The sequence below is a fragment of the Plasmodium coatneyi genome, chromosome 12 (genome assembly GCF_001680005.1).
Source record: "Plasmodium coatneyi strain Hackeri chromosome 12, complete sequence".
NCBI classification, from domain to species: domain Eukaryota; phylum Apicomplexa; class Aconoidasida; order Haemosporida; family Plasmodiidae; genus Plasmodium; species Plasmodium coatneyi.
This window is the reverse complement of record NC_033567.1, coordinates 4,840,284-4,857,115: the sequence shown is the minus strand read 5'-3', so window position 1 is coordinate 4,857,115 and position 16,832 is coordinate 4,840,284. Positions and strand designations below refer to the sequence as shown.

Sequence of the window (16,832 nt, the reverse complement as noted above, 5' to 3'; positions counted from 1 at the left end):
ATGAAATGTGAAAAAAAGGGTCACGTTTGGAACCTCTCCTTTTTTACCATATGGTTGGTAATTTTCTTAAAAAATATAAATGCTCGTGTACGCATTTCAGATTTTACTTACCCAAGTGAGAAGGCCGTCCTTCATGCGGAACAGTTTGAAACTGAATATATATCCATTTTGAAGTTGGAAAATGATGGCATAGCAACGCCCGAGCTTGAAATTAGTGATCGTTACCTAATTTCTGAGGACCAGACAGCTCAAAATTGCGATTCACCGAATGATGATCTTGGAAATGTGCTAATAAAAAAAAATGAAAAAAACAACTTTTTATTTGTGCAAAAGCAGGATGAAGAAATTTTCATTAAGGATCGAAATTATAAGTGGTAACACCAACATGTATACAGCCCCCGCAACAGTGTCTCCTAACGGTTGTGATTACATTCACCATACTTTTCCACAACAAATACATACTTTTTAATGGTCCTTTTTTCGCCTTTTTTTTTTCCAGCTCACTTGTGTCCTCTGTTGAGAAAAAAGATCCACCACATCAAATAGTTAAAGAGAATTATGAGAAGATAAATGTGGGAGAGCTAGCCAATTGCGACGATAATAACAGCAAAAAATTCGTAGATTATTTTAACCTCTTAGACGTCCTTCTCATTTCGGAAGATGAAAAATGTGAAACTGTTTTAGAAACACCATTAACGAAAAATGTGCAGGTAATAAAATGCGTAGGCTACATTGGGCATATAACCAACTTTCCTGAGTTAGAGCATAGCACCTATTACATCTGCTTCAAAACGAATGATTTAACTTTACTAATTAGTACCTTCATAGCGGATAAGACAATTGCTAATAATACATTTTACTGCACTGTTGATAATCCAATCTGCTCTATAACAATTAGTGTAAGCCTTTTTAATAATGTACCATATATAGTGCATAATACGTTGGTACTTAAACCAGACTGCGCAGATATAAGCAGCCCTATCTACAAGGATGATCACGTACTTAGTGGGGAGCATTATACCTTCTTTTTTAAGAATGATGAAAAGGCATACTACCGCGATATATGCATACTGAAGGATATGAAATACGAAAAAGTGGGTAACCTATTTTTCATAGAGACATATATACCCATTATATGTTTTATAGGCTCAGAATGCGTAATAAAAACACACACCGCTATGGAAAAAATAAAATACATTATGAATAATGTAGAAAGCACCACATTCTCATGGTCCCGAACCACCTGCAATAATAGGACCGTGGAGGAAAATGATATAACCACCTACCTAAAAGAACAAGACGGATATTTATACATAATTAGTGAAAAACATCTAACTGAAGAAAGCACTCTCTGTACAAAGAACAATAACAAATCACGTCACCTACTATCCATAGAGTTAGTAGAAAATCCTCAATACAACATATACTATTCGCTCATTAACTCTGTAATTAAGAACAACCCTTGGCAAACAATTAAATATAATAATTACTTGGGGCCATACGTTAAATATAAATGCTCCCACGAAGAAATAGTAATAAATGAATATGAAATTTGGAAAAGTAATTACGATAATGAGTTTATATATATAAATCAGGAATTAAATTTTACTATCGATTTTAATGCCCTTACTATGAGGCTATGCGTGAAGCAAATTAATTATATTGACATCGGTTCTGTCAGAATTGAGCAGTTATTTGGCTTTAAGGTCAACAACCTAGACCCTTTAGAAGTTAGCGCCATTGTATCATTATATAATGAAGACCTAAACACCAGGCTTCTAAAATTCGCCATAAAAGAGGATGAAGAGTGTAATTCGAGTAAGGGCTTTTTTATACATTCCAAGGGTAATTATCCTAAGGAAATCTTTCACAATAATATTATTGTAGATGTAAGAGCAGAGTACGAAGTGGAAGAACAGATCAACTTAGACAAACCCAAATACTACGTATGCATGTGCTCCCTTGCAGAAAAATGTAACGAATGGGACGGCTTAAGTATCTACAATTTGTATACAAACATTTATATAAACAATGAAATAATACCGCCAGAGGGAAAAAAATATGTTTGTGAACTCTTTTCCCCTTGTAACTTTACTGTGAAATTCGAGTCAGACAACTTTTCAAACCAGTGGGTAGCAAAAGTCGGAACTTCATGTAAAACGTACGAATTCGCAGATATAGAAATTAAGGCGCGAAAAAATGATAAGTTAAGTAACGACGCGTCGAACATAATCGCCATTGACTTTAGTATATTCTACAATGTCAGTCAGATGAACAGTAACGTACTAAATGAAGACTTGGTTATCTGTGGAAATTACAAAGATCAGAAATTTATCTTTTCCATAAAAGCGCATTTTTTCCTTACCTATATTAGTACTCCCTACCAAAAATTCGAAATAAAAAATATCGAATATGATAACCTCTGCAAGGACAAAAAAACTCTCAACATATATTCCTACCAAGATGGAGAGACAAATCTGTATAAAAAAATGAACATTGACATAAACAACAATTCCAGTAAAATTGAATTAAATATAGAATATGACCATTTAAAATATGATAAAATATTTTTTATAAAAGAATGTCATTATTGTAAGGAAGTTCTCACCTACACACACTACGGAAGTATCTACAGTTTGCACAACCCCATTAGAAACACAGAGAAATACTGGGAACGAAGAATAGGTAAGAAAAATGTTACCAAGTGGGATCCTAACAAGTCTATAGATCTGTATCACTGCGCATATGAAACAGCGCAGAATCACACACTTACCAGTTTGCTCCTTTTTGACGGACCTAATGAAGAAATTAATTTTTACTGCTATAGAGGCACTAACTGTTTGCATAAGGCAAATTTCACCTTGCTATGGTATCACTACACTATATATGCTGAAATTACAGAAACAGAAAGAATCATGATATCCTATGGAGAAATTAAAACAAAAAGCACTGCATCAGGAGTACTGTCGGGCATAAGGAACTCTGAACTTCACCTTACAATCTCAAAGCATATCATAGATAAAATTAATCCAGGACCTTATAAAATAATTTACTCCAGGAAAATTGGAGAATCCTTTAAGGAAAATTATATTGGCACACTTCATTACGTAGGTGCGTCACGACAACTTTTTCAAATTACCCCTACGGACGAAACAGAAATTACGCTGGATGGTTATTTTAAGAATATCATCCATGAACAAATTACAGTAATCAAATATTCAACCTGTGACTTTTACACTCTTATGCGGGTTAATTACGGAAGGTTGGGGGACTTGAAAAATATATATGATAATATCCAAGAGGAAATTTCTACTAGTATTCAGGACTGTACAGTATCTAGTGAAGATAAGTTGACATGCAAAAACATGAAACCAATAAATAAAAAATATGCCTTATGTTGGTGTTACGGAAGGAGAGAAAATTACTGTAATCGTCTCGAAAATATGCAGTTCCTAATAACGGAAGTTGCCTCCTTGGATCATTCCATTAAGCCAATAGTGCAAATAAACAAGCCACCAAGTGCTGTCTTTATGAATTATAACACTGAGGGGTATTTTTTTTTAGTGGAAGATGATTGCCGGGACATCAAGCATTTTCATTTAAAATCACAGCTAAATAAAGATGAACACATTTTGAATCTCTACAAAGAATTGGAATCCCCCAAAAAATATAATCTATGCGTATGCAAAGTTACGCAGAACGTTGCCTGTGACAGCGAAAACCACTTTAACCCTCTGGAATTGAAATTGGATCACACACATTATGACAAAGAAAAATTAAAACAAGATGTGCAAAATTTTAATACCAAATTCACGGCAGTAAAAGATTTCACTTTCAGCTCAGAGTTTAAGCAATTACTAGATAATGGTGTAATACAGGCTATGGTTTTCCTTACAGGCTTCACGGAATACAAAGAATACGTTTGTCTTTCCGGAGTGCCATGTAACGCACCTATAAAAATGCAAACTGTGTTCAATTCTGAAATAAAATATTTTTTACATATAAGGGAATTGAAAAAAATAGAACAAGTTGATGAAAAGGAAAGCACTGCCAAGAAAGAACACAATAAAGAACAACAAAATGAAGAACAGAAAGATGAAAAAAAAGAAGTAAAAAATGAAGAACAGAAAGAACAAAAAGAACAACAAAAGGAACAACAAAAAGAAGAAAAAAAAGAAGAAAATAAAGAAGAAAAAAAAAAAGAAAATAAAGAAGAAAATAAGGATGGAAAAAAAGAAGAAAAAAAAGTTGAAAAAAAAGATGAAAAAAAAGATGAAAAAAAAGAGGAGAAACAAGGAGAAAAAAAAGAAGAGGAAGAAAAAGAGGATCCTCTAATGTATTCCTCCTATTTGAGAGCTCACATTGACTCCACAGAAACAACAGTAGACACAATTTATTTCACATTAAATGACACAAAGGAGTGTAAAAATGAGTATAACCAAATTTATAAAAAAGCAAAGGGAAAAATTATTCGCACTCAAGAAATCGATTTAACATTACAGCAAATTTTAGATGTTTCCTTCGATTTGAACATAGATTTTGTACCTCCAGAAGTGAACAAACCTTATGAAGTATGTGCATTCCTCAGGCCCACTGACAAGTATTACTATAACATTGGAAATGTTACCTTCTACGGACTGTTCAATGAAAGTAAAGTTGTCGAAGTCGTTTCTGGTGTTCCATTCAATTTGGAATTGAAACAGTTTAACTCAAAATATAATGTAAAAATCCGCTTCGTTTATGCACACTATGACGATTCAGATGTATGCAAAAATAACTATGGGAACAGTGAAAAAATTTTTTATTCCGACTCAGTTCAACAACTATTAACTCCTGATGGGAATGAAGAAATAGAAGATGAAGTTACGGTCCACGTGTGGAAAGATTTGTTAACAATTTTAGATGCCGACAACTATAGCATCATGACTGCACATAGAAACGATGATGGATCCCACAATTTACACGTGTGCTCTTGTTACGAACTAGTACAAGGACACTGCGATAATGATTATTACTATTTTGCAAATTCCATGAAAATTAAAGTGCACACAGCTGTTTTGATAGAACCCAAAATGAATTCCATCATACATTTTATGAAACCGTTTACCCTTAAATTAAAAACATCCAAAGTGCTAAATGGATCAATTCGCATTTTCCCAATTGATATAATGAAAGACTTGACTAAATTATGTCTAGAAATAAATCAGAGGGATTATTTTTTAACATTTCCTGCAGAGGTAGAAGAATATGAGCAAACTTATAATGTACTTATTAATTTTCCCGCTCAAGCAATTGTCGCTTGTTGGTGCTCAAAGGAAAAATGTGAAGACGATGACTACTTAAACAAGGTTGCATTCTTTAAATTGTCGAGTCCGAACCCTTTAGAAGTTCACACAGATATGGATGGATACTTTTCATTTTCCTTCCTAAATGAGTGGGTTCACATAAATGACAGAATCTGGTTCGTTGAGAAAAACTTACCATGCACAGACGATACAAGTGCAAGCTTATTTAATGACATCATCCACATAAATAACAAGAAATACCACCTCCACTGGGAGCAGAGTATAGAGATCTATGGAAAACCAAGAAAAATCGTCAAAGAAATAAATGATAACTTCACGTGGATTTCTAAAATTTACAAAATAACCAATATTCTAGAAAAGTACATAAAAATATGCTACTGCTTTTATTATTATAGCGAAAATTGCAAAGACCGGAAAAATTACACACATATCGGATTTGTTCATAACCATAGGTTAGGAAAAGTAGTTACAGATAAGGATGATCAAATTGATCAGACAATTAATATGTATGTACTGAATGGAAATTCCATTAAATTCGTCCCCATGAATTCCTACAACGATAGTAATAGAGATATTTGCAATACTAGGAAAAACCAAAGTAACAGCATTATCCCTATTTTCAAAAAATCCGCCTTCAACTACGTTAATCTCAAACTGAGAATATTGAACATTTTTAAAAAACACTACAAAAATGAAATGAACTTTGTTGTATGCTACAGTTCCTACTACTACGGGTATAGGTACACCTACCTGTTAAGAAAAGTAGAATATAGTGAACTGTCCCGCAGGACAATTCCTATCATTCATAATTATATGCTTGAACAAGGAGGAATTACATCTGAGTCGATCCAGAATCTTCGACCGAGAAGAAGAAATCGACAAAAAATAGAGGACCTACTCAAATCATACAAAAAAATCAAACCGAGGAGGACCTTTTTTTACAACTATTTTATGGAAGAAGCGCTCTTTAGCCACAGGGATGCGTTACCCTCAGGATTAAGTAGTGATATCATGGGCTATGAGACAGACACCGAAAACAGCGGGGACGATGGGGATGATGAAAATGATAAAGAAATTGATGATGAAATAAACAGGCTTATGGACGAAGAGATGAAGAGGAAGAAAGAGGAGAAGGATAAAGAGGAGAAGGAAAAAGCGGAGAAGGCAAAAGTTGAGAGAGAGAAAGCGGAGAAGGAGAATGCGGAAAAGAACGGCAAGGATGACAAGAATGACAAGGATAAAGATGTCAAGGGTAAAGAAGAAGATAAGGAAGACAATAATGGAAAGGGTGAATATGAAAAGCAGAACAATGACTACAGGGATGATGACCAAGAACACGACACGTTTAAAGTGAATAGACAGAACCGGCATATGGGGGAGGGAGAGGACGAGGACGAGGACGAAGACGAAAACAACAGTAGCACACAAAAGGGAAAGCACGTTTTTCTCTATATAACTAAAGCGATAAGGAAAAAAATAAAAATTACTTTATCCCAGTTTTATAAAGGCCTAAAGGTGGACTCTAATGAAATTATGTACTACAAACGAAAAGGCGGGGCAACAGTGAACTACATTCCAGAAAACATAGTTTTAAAAGAAGATTTATCAGTCGCTGTATGTTGTTATGAAGGAGATTATGTGAAAATATCACCTATCGTGGAAGGAAATAATGATGTAATCAGAAAATCCCCTTATGTGTATTTACTATATAAGGCAATAAAAGCATATTTTGGTAACGTAGACGAAAACATCACAGGGAGTAATACAGTCCTGCAACAACTGGGTAATTCGTACGATGAATATAACGAGTACAATTATTTAAGGATAGAAAATGTGAACGAAAAGGGATTCTATAAGAATCAAACCCTAGCGCAGTTAAAAGACACCACATTTGAGTTAAAGATACGTGGAAAAAACATACCCCCTCATGAATACACACTATATATTATCGAGCTTGATAACAATTGTTACGGACTAGGTAAAAATGGCCACCACGTGGAAAGTGAAGAGTTTACTATACAAACCAATTATATCATTTTTAAAAATATCCTCATTAACAAAAGGAATACATACAAATTGTGCATACTGGATAAGACACAAGACACCTACAACGATGTAGGAGTTTTAAACATTAACAATTATTATGTAAAACTTGAATCATTCTTTGATGAAAATTTCATTTCTTCTAATCCTAAAAAAATGAATATTATACTAAACCTTTGTGTGAATAACAAATCTTACGATGCCTATGTTATGAAAAGAAAGGGGAGTTTTAAAATCACCCTTGACATGCAGAAAGTAGCATTTTCCGAAAGAAGTCAACAACTGGAGGAATTTTTCCCAGAAATACAAAACCATCAGTTAATATCCTGCAAGAGTAAAAAACACGGAACTATCATTTTGACAAAGACGCATCTATTCTTCTACGCACTTGTTACAAAACTTTCCTTCTCCACCGATCACAATTTGCCATTCCCAGTTGACGTAGATTTTGATGAACACTACATCTACGTAACTGACTTGAATGTGAGAAGAATTGCGCGCTTTCAAATTTTCTCTCAGGGGAATGCTATTAATATTATTAACAAGGGGAAAGGGAAAAGAAGCATTCAAGACAAAGATTTAAGGGCCTACAAAAGGAACACCCCCATGGTTGAACAAGGAACGACGGGTAAAAAGATCACACTCTATTACCCAAAGGAGGGTCGCAATTTCCACACCACAGATTTGGTGCGTGCTTCTCTACATGGTCCTGTTCACCCTGATGGTGCGAAAATTTTCAAAACAACATTATTAACGAATAAAGAGGCACCTAAAAATGACGCCACGGTGCTAACCAGGAGTAAACGGAGCGGAGATTCCTATACAGAGAATGATCATCAAAATTTATTACATTTTGGCACGTTAAGAAGGGATATGCGGAGCGAAAAAGAAAAAAGGACTCGCCTCCGAAGGGCGGAAGAAAGCGCTCTCCACAGTGACCCACGCACGGCACAGATAAAATTAGATGCCAATCCCATTGTCGATGCGTCGGAAAAATCCCCCCAATCGGTAGCAAATAAGGATGAAAATACTCTCGTCAAAAATGTGAAGTATTTGTACAGCTATCTACAATCCATGGTAAAAAAAAACGGATTGACCAACTACTTCTATGGACTACTTAACCCAGAAAAAATATCAAAGAAGAGAAACTTCATGTTCAACTTTCTCGATTTTTTCAAAAATGGGGAGAAAAAAAATCGGTCTAGCGGAAATAAAAAAGAAATGCACCATCAGATAGCACCTTCCAGCGTGTCTGCAATGGCAAAAAAACAGGTCAGCCGACCAGTTGCGCGCACCACGGTTGCTAGAAAAAAAAGAGATGCTGCTCAACCTGTAGACCGTTCAGTTTACGACGAAGCGATAGAAAGGAATATTAAGAAGCTATTAACTGTAGTGCAAACTGACAATTATTTAACAAGCCAAATGGATTACCTAAACCTGGAAGGATATCAAAATCCGCTATTCATTAGCATACAAGATGATATACTGTACATATTGGATTCTACAAGAAATAATTTTTTTAGCTACAATTTGAAAAATAAAAATATCATACAATTAGAAGAATACAGCGCCACAGAGCATAAGTTCTCTTTAAAGAACCCATTAAATTTTTCCATATATCGTGGGGAGCAAACTGCACACACCTTACATAGAACCAATGTAGCATTCGTAACACAAATACGAAGTAACGAAATTAAAATTATCGATTTGAGTAAAAATAAATATAGAATAGTAAAAGCGATAAGATTGGAGAAGGGGTACAGACATAATGGAGTCAATAAAGTCATAGCCATAGATCAGAACTTACTAATAATTACATCTCTTATTAACGCGGAAAATATCATTTATCATTACCATTTCAATTCCTTTGATCAGTACTTTAGCATTTCCTTCGAATACACATTTGCAAAAAATTATAATTCAAATGATGAGTTAAACATTGCACCAGAAATAGACATATACAGCGATTCACTCATCTTCTTCTGCTTTCTAAACTCTGACGATCAATGCACAAATGTGGATCAATTGACAAAATTAGAAATATCAACTGAGACAGGAATAATAACGGGAAAACTAAAACACTTTGGATATTTCCAATTAAAAATTTTTGCTAAAACGCATTTTCAACACCAAGTTAAGTTATATAAAGATTTATATTCCTACTGTGACGTAGGGAAACAATTTAACTACACAAATCAAACGTGCGATAGTTGTCCTATTGGAACCTTCTGGGATAGCGTAGAATTAAAATGTGAAAAGTGCGAGAAACATTTTAAAAACACCTCTACCTTGAAAAGTGGATCTAAGTTAATAACGGATTGTCTTTGCTCAGCTGGGTATGAATATTCAGAAAAAACTGCCAGTTGTGAACAGTGTAAACCTGGTTATTATAAAAAAACGGCTGGTAATTTTATATGTATCAAGGGATGCCCCATTAATAGGAAGAGTACCATATACGGAGCTAGGAGTTACAGCGAAATGAATTGTAAATGTAGTGAAGGCTATTACGAACATAATGGAAAATGCGCTTTATGTCTCAAAAATTACTACTGTCCTGGAAACAATCAACTGATGCCATGTCACAAAAACAAAATGTCCCCAGAAGGAGTCACATCTGCAGACGAGTGTGTATGTAAGGAAAACTTTATCTACAATGAGAACAATCAATCGTGCACTTACTGCACTTCGGTTGGCAAGGTAAAAGGTGACGTTATCTACTGCTCCCTGTGCGATCCGAAATATTTGGACACGAACATTTTTGCAATCCCGAATGAACATAACTACGGTTTGGTGGACAAAATATACAATTATGATGAGGACCTGCTCCTACAAGATAAAATGTTCCAGTATGCCTATTTTGATAACCATGGCCGTAAAAATGGTCGTAAAAATGGCGGTCAAAATGACCACCAAAATGACCACGCCAAGTTTGAAACTCTTAGCATTAACAGGGAACTCCTCTTAGGGAACAACCAGGACGAGCCGAACAGGGAAACGTTCGCAATAGAGGTAGACATGCCCAAACCAAGCAAATGCGTATTCTGCGAAAGTGGGTACTTTATGGATACCAAAAAGGAAAGGTGTCTACCGTGTAGTAACAAATACTGTGAAGGGTTCGCCAAAAATCAGAAAGGATGCCCCATAAACTCCATTGTGAACAGGGTAATGGCCTCCTCCATTTTTGACTGCAAATGCAAAATTGGATATGGTTCCATAAATGAAAGAAGAAGCGCATTTAATAAGAAACTCAGTTGCAAATTATGCCCAAAGAATTTCTTTAACCATAAGTTGTCAGAGCAGTATTGTCTTCCCTGCCCACAGAATACCTACACAGTATCAGAGGGATCCACGTCCATCCTGAACTGCCTCCCTGAGGAGGGCCACTTCCTTCTCATGTTCAAGAGCATAGGCATAGAATACATGAGGTATAAATTTGACATCAACTCGGAAAACAGAATTTATAGCTATTTCCAGGAGAGCGTCAAAAGCTTCGACGACGATGTGTATGAGTTGTTTTTGGATCAAAAATTTGAGCAGCTTTTCAACGATGTGGATAAGAACCAGGACAAGCAGGGGAAGCGAAATAACGAAGCGGCGTTGCATCCAGGGGGGCAGCAAAATAATCAAGGGGTCTTGCCTCCAGAGGGACAAAACAACGCGCAAAATGGGCAAAACGGGGAAAACGCACAAAATAACAAGTACAAATTGGAACACTTGAAAAACCTGGGGTTCCTAAAACGGACGTCCCTCTTTTACATATACACCGTACTGCTGAAAAATATGGAAGAAAACTACGACTGGAAATCTGATAAGATGCTCAAGGTCACGTGCCACGTGAATCTACACCTAAAGAGCAGCCCCAACTTTACTGTGTCCTATAAACCCAATTTACAGTCCTGCATAGACAGCTGCAAAACGAATATCTACTGCACAGGGGTGGAATTCTCAAGGAAAAACGTAGAATACACACAAATATTTTTAAAAAATAATCAAAAAATAATTGTTGGATATTTTAAATGTAAGCATTATAGTTTCGAGAGTATATATGATTATATCCACTCCCATGTGGATAATTTTTTGGACGAGAATATCGAAAGGGCCATCGTGTCCAGAACTCCTTTAGCTTATACAGACTTTATATTAAGAAATAAAAACAACATCATTTTTACCTGCTCCATCGATAGAGATAGAAAATTTTTACTCTATAAGAAATATCAAGTGGCTGAATGCTTTATGGGGAAATTCTGTCCAGGGAATTACACCCCTTACTTGATATCCTGTCCAGATAACTCAAAAACGGTAGTTACTTTGGCCAGCAATGTGGATAAATGCCTATGCCTGAAAGGCTACTCCTATGTCGGAATTGCAACACTTAGATGTGCGGTATGCGATAGAGGGACGTACAAAAATTACGTAGGAAACTTTAAGTGCGAAAATTGCCCCCTAACCTTTTCAACAGTAAATATAGGATCCACCAGTATTAACGATTGTTCCTGCACTCCAGGAAATTATTTCACCTTTGATACGTTGCAAAATTTTGTCAATTCGGAAAAAATTAACTACAAAAATATTATTGACCAATATTTTATTGTCCCCAAAAAGAAACAAACTGACGTATATTACAGGACAGAAATTGTGAAAATCAGCTTAAATAACCTAAACAGGATAGAAGTTAATGAAGGAACCAATCAAACGTTAAAGCGTGAGATAGCTGTATGTAGGCCATGCCCTCTCGATAACCACTACTGCGAAGGAGGAATCGAATCAGACATCACCTTCAACAACAAACGTTTCCAAGGCCAATTTCACACACTACCAAAAAAATGCCCCAACGATTTAGTTATTCCAAAAGGAATAATGCAGAGAAGCTCCATAAATAACTGCATATGTATTCATGGAAAATTTTTAAGAACATCAGAAGATAAAAAAGTAGAATGCATCCCATGTCCTCCCAACACATTCAAGGAGAACGAATATGATAACAGCTGCTCTGGGGTCTGTCCACATTTCTCCACAACGTTCATCGGTTCGTCATACGAAAATCAGTGTTTCTGTAAAAACGGTTATTACTTGGCCACCACGGAAGATCAAAACGACGGTGAGAATAGTACTAACCCTTTACAAAGTAGCAGTCTAACCAAACGTGAGAAACGCACCAAAAGTTGCAAACCATGCCCCAAAGGAGCCGTATGTAACAGAGGCTTCCATATTGACCTCTTTCTTCAGCTGCTAAAAAACAGGGAATATAACAATATAAACATTTTAGACCATGAAAATCCATATCCACTGTACGGAAATTATGCAGTCTATAAGGAAAAACACCCAATCAATGATTGGGACCCCCTACAGGATAATGAGGACTTAAAATATTCCTACCCTTATTACAACTTACTCCTATTTATTCAGAAAAATGTCCAAAGCAGGAATTACTTATTTTTTAAAAAAAGCCAAGATCTGCATCTAAATATGGAATTCATAGAAGCCTTAAAAGAAAGGAATAAGAATAAGAAAGCAACCAACGCAGTCGAAGGAGGAGAAACACATAATTTTATACTCCACCAGACAAATGCGATCTCTTTTTTGAACTACAAGCAGGAGGATAGAAAAATTGTGAAAAATTCAAACGAGGTGATCCCAAACAATCATACGAATGCAATTTCTACTTATTTAAAAAAAACTGTGCCGACTATCCTAATAGGTAAACCTGAACAAAAAATAACTCCTCCGCTTCTACAAAGTAACGAAATGAAATACTCCTTCGAAGAAATGTTCAATAAATACATAGAAGAGGCAAACCAATTGAGAATAAAAAACAACAAATTTGAAAGATTGCCAGACATTCATGTTTGTACTATACCTGATAGGTGTCTAGGAACAATAACCAACATGTGCCAGGAAGGGTCCACAGGATACCAATGCAATAATTGTCAAAAGGGATACGACATGAGTCATTTCAAGTCCAAGTGCCACAGATGTAAAAATTTCTTCAACGAAATATTTCTTATGATATTTTTAAAAATGATTTATTATGTAATTATTATTCTGATCGTTTCACTCAACTATAATAGTTGTTTCAACAAATTGTACATAAGTGGTATTCTGATGAAAATTTGGTTTAACGGATCCTTTACCCTTGTGGCATATGGATTTTTTTCACCCACAGCCAATTTATTTATTACCAAATATTGGCACATTTACAGAAGCTTGTTTCTCTCCCATTTGAAAATGTTTTCTTATTACTTCAGGGTTGGCTGTTTTGTCCACTCGTACAATACAAATGTGCATTACAACGAAGTGTGGTACATGCAGAAGTACGTGAATATTTTTACGCCTCTTTTCGATGCCGTTTCTATAACGCTTATCATGTTTGTTATCCTTCACGTGTACAAATTTATATGCAAAAAGAAGATACAAGAATTTGAGAACGTCTTGTCGACAATTCCGGAGCTGAAGGTGAAATACCACTTGGACTGCCTAACAAATAACCGAAACAGAAAAGAATTCCCCAAAAAGGGAAAAAAATCGAAAATTTACGTGTCTAATAAAACGGAGGACGACCAAGATTCCTGCACCCATTCGACGGTAACCCACGACTTGGAAAAAAATGGCCTAAGTGATAAGGAAAACGGGGTGGATCCAAATGGCGAATCCACCCTGCTTGATGAAAGCGCTCCAAATGTTCCTAATCTGACGAACAGAAAACATGTCCAAGTGTTTTGTGAAGACGATGTCCTCCACAATGTAGATGATGACGAACAAAATGGGGAATGCACAGAGTACGAATTAAAATACCTAAAAAGTGACGACAAAATGTACGACATTTTCCTAAACGAAACGGTTGAGTATATTTATAATAAGAAGATTTTCGGACCTTGGCGATTTATGCATAAAAGAAATGAAAAGTTAGGAAGGAGACTCCTCACATTTTTACACGACACCTTCCCCTGTTACACTTTGCTCATCGTCCTATCCTCACCCTACGTTCTTATGGAAGTGATTCAACTCGCCTTCTGCAAACCGATAAAATACAAGTCCCAACAATCAGAACTGTACTTATCCTATTTAACCACGCAAAAGTGCACCCTTTCTGATAATTCCTTCTTTACAGGAATTTTGGTTGTTATCCTGGCCTTATTCTTCTATGCTGGCATTTTTACACTATTGATAACGCTATATTCGAAGCGCAATAAGTATAAATTGTTTGATATTTTACTGTCCAATTTATTAACAGGGTATAAACAAGGCACGGAAATCTTCGAATTTATATTTATCCTGAAAAATATCATTTTAATACTACTAATAACGTTGAGTATACACTACGAATTTTATTATGTCATCCTAATCACTGTCATATTAACAACTTTCTCCATTCTGGAGATTTATTCTACCCCCTTTGATGGAAGGTCCTTCAACATCCTCAACATATGTTTGCGCGTTGGGAATGTCTTAAACATTTTCGTTGCCCTAACCATTTGGGGTAGTTTCTACTGGAACTATGGGAAGTTTTTCTACATCCCCATTATCATTATCCTCTTTTACCACCTTTACATGCTACACAAAGTGATCCGAGAAATTATCCTGTCCAGATATTCAATCTACACAGAAAAATTTATAAGTATAAAAACAGCAGCGTATGGGGAAAATAACATTAAGCATAATAACTATAAACTGTACTACAGACTTATGAATAAAATTAAATTTTTCCTGAATAAAAATCAAAAGAAAAATATATCCAAACAGTCTCCAAATAATGATGGTCCAAATAAAATCAACAGAATGTCCAAGGAAAATATAAAATTTGAACCAATAGAGAATATCATAAAAAGGTATAACATCAACTTAAATAACGATATATCCAAATGGAACAGTGCAAACAATAAGGAGCAAATCGAAAAGAAGAAAAAGGAAATCTTCCACATAAAGAAAAACCACCTACCCGTAAACATCCACAACGTAGCGCTCATATGGTATGACGAACAAAATGAAGATTTACTATTTCAAATGCCTTTTGAAAATAAATTTTGCTTAGACTTAAATGGGGATAAAGCTAAAAATAACAAGAAGAAATTCTTTTCCTTCTTTCCAAATTATGCAAGAGATAAACGAAGGAAAAAAAATATTAAATATTTTGTATCCGCCATAATAGAAATTATCGACAAGTTTTTGTGTGCATCAAAGGTCGGTTCGATTTACGAAAATTGGTTCGACTTTTCCATGAGGTTTGCCTTTGTCTACATATCATGGATTAAAAAAATTAATAAAACTAATGTTGTCCTTCCACACAACATGGATCAGTTAAAAATGAACATAGATCAGTACGTCTTCTTTCCTCTATTTTATAAATGTGAACTCATCAATCAGGAGAGAAGCAATTTTAGCGTCTCTGCGAACACCCCCGGAGACCAGCCCCCAAACAGTGCGCCCACCGAAGCGTTGGAAAAGAAACACAGCTTTGAAAACACAGAAATAAAAATTAGCCGCAGCTATGGATCGTATAACCATATGGGAAGTCTAAAAAATAGGAAACACACACAGGATAGAAATAACAATATCATGGATGACAAATATTCGAATGATGCCCCATCTGATAAAGATGCATCCTCGAAGGGAAAAAGTGAAACCAGGAAAAGCAGCGAAGAGCAAGCACAAATGGGCGTTCTAAGTTATCTCAAAAAAAAAGAAAAAAAAAAAAAAAAGGCCCAAGCAAAATTAAAAAAAAAATCGATCAAAATGGATAACCCAGAGATACACAACCATATCAACCAAAAGGACCATTCATACAAATTTGAAAATATTTTCAACCATTCCATGGATATTTTTTCCTCAGAAATGTTTAATGAAAGCACATTCAACATGCTCATCTCCCTATTCGAATTGTACATAGCTATGAAAACGTTAAAGTCAATGGACATGCAAAGTTTTACCAAATTGTATCAACTTTATAACGAAAAATTCATACGATTTGAAAAAAGTCTTGTCTTCTACATAAATAAACTGAGGGATGAAATAAAACTGGAAACAGAAGAAATCGATAATGAAATAAAAACAGGCGATACTGCAGAAAAAATGAGAGTGAAAAATTATTACTTCTATAAGGAAGAATTAAATAAAAGAAAAAAACTCGAGCAAGAATTAATGTCCAAAATTGAATGCCTACAAGATTGCATAGATGTAAATGAAAAGTCCCAATCGTTAAGAAATTTATTGAAAAATTCTCGGAAGAACATACCACCCGATGGAAACGTGGATGAAGATATTCATTACATCTTCTCCGTTTTGCAAAATGAAGGCACTTACAAGTTCGACCATTCGAAGACGAAGGAACCAAACGATTGAATCCGTACTTTGCTGCTCAAAATGTGAGCACATGCTTTCATCAACTATCAGCTGGATGGAAAAAGTTTTTTTTTTTTTTGTTTATTCGCAAAACATTTCCGTTGTTCACTCCATTGTGGATGTTCGTATATGATTGTTTTGTCACCC

General features: G+C 35.3%; 1 protein-coding gene across 1 annotated transcript; it reads left to right on the top strand.

Moving 5' to 3' along the window:
- On the top strand, positions 1 to 16,685 carry PCOAH_00047490 (Uncharacterized protein; the record flags this gene model as incomplete). The annotated part of the gene is made up of 3 exons (XM_020061532.1): positions 1 to 374; positions 500 to 7,683; positions 7,786 to 16,685. The coding sequence occupies 3 exons, from the start codon at positions 1 to 3 to the stop codon at positions 16,683 to 16,685; spliced, it is 16,458 nt and encodes a 5,485-aa protein (XP_019916206.1).
- Between the last annotated feature and the right edge of the window lie 147 nt (positions 16,686 to 16,832).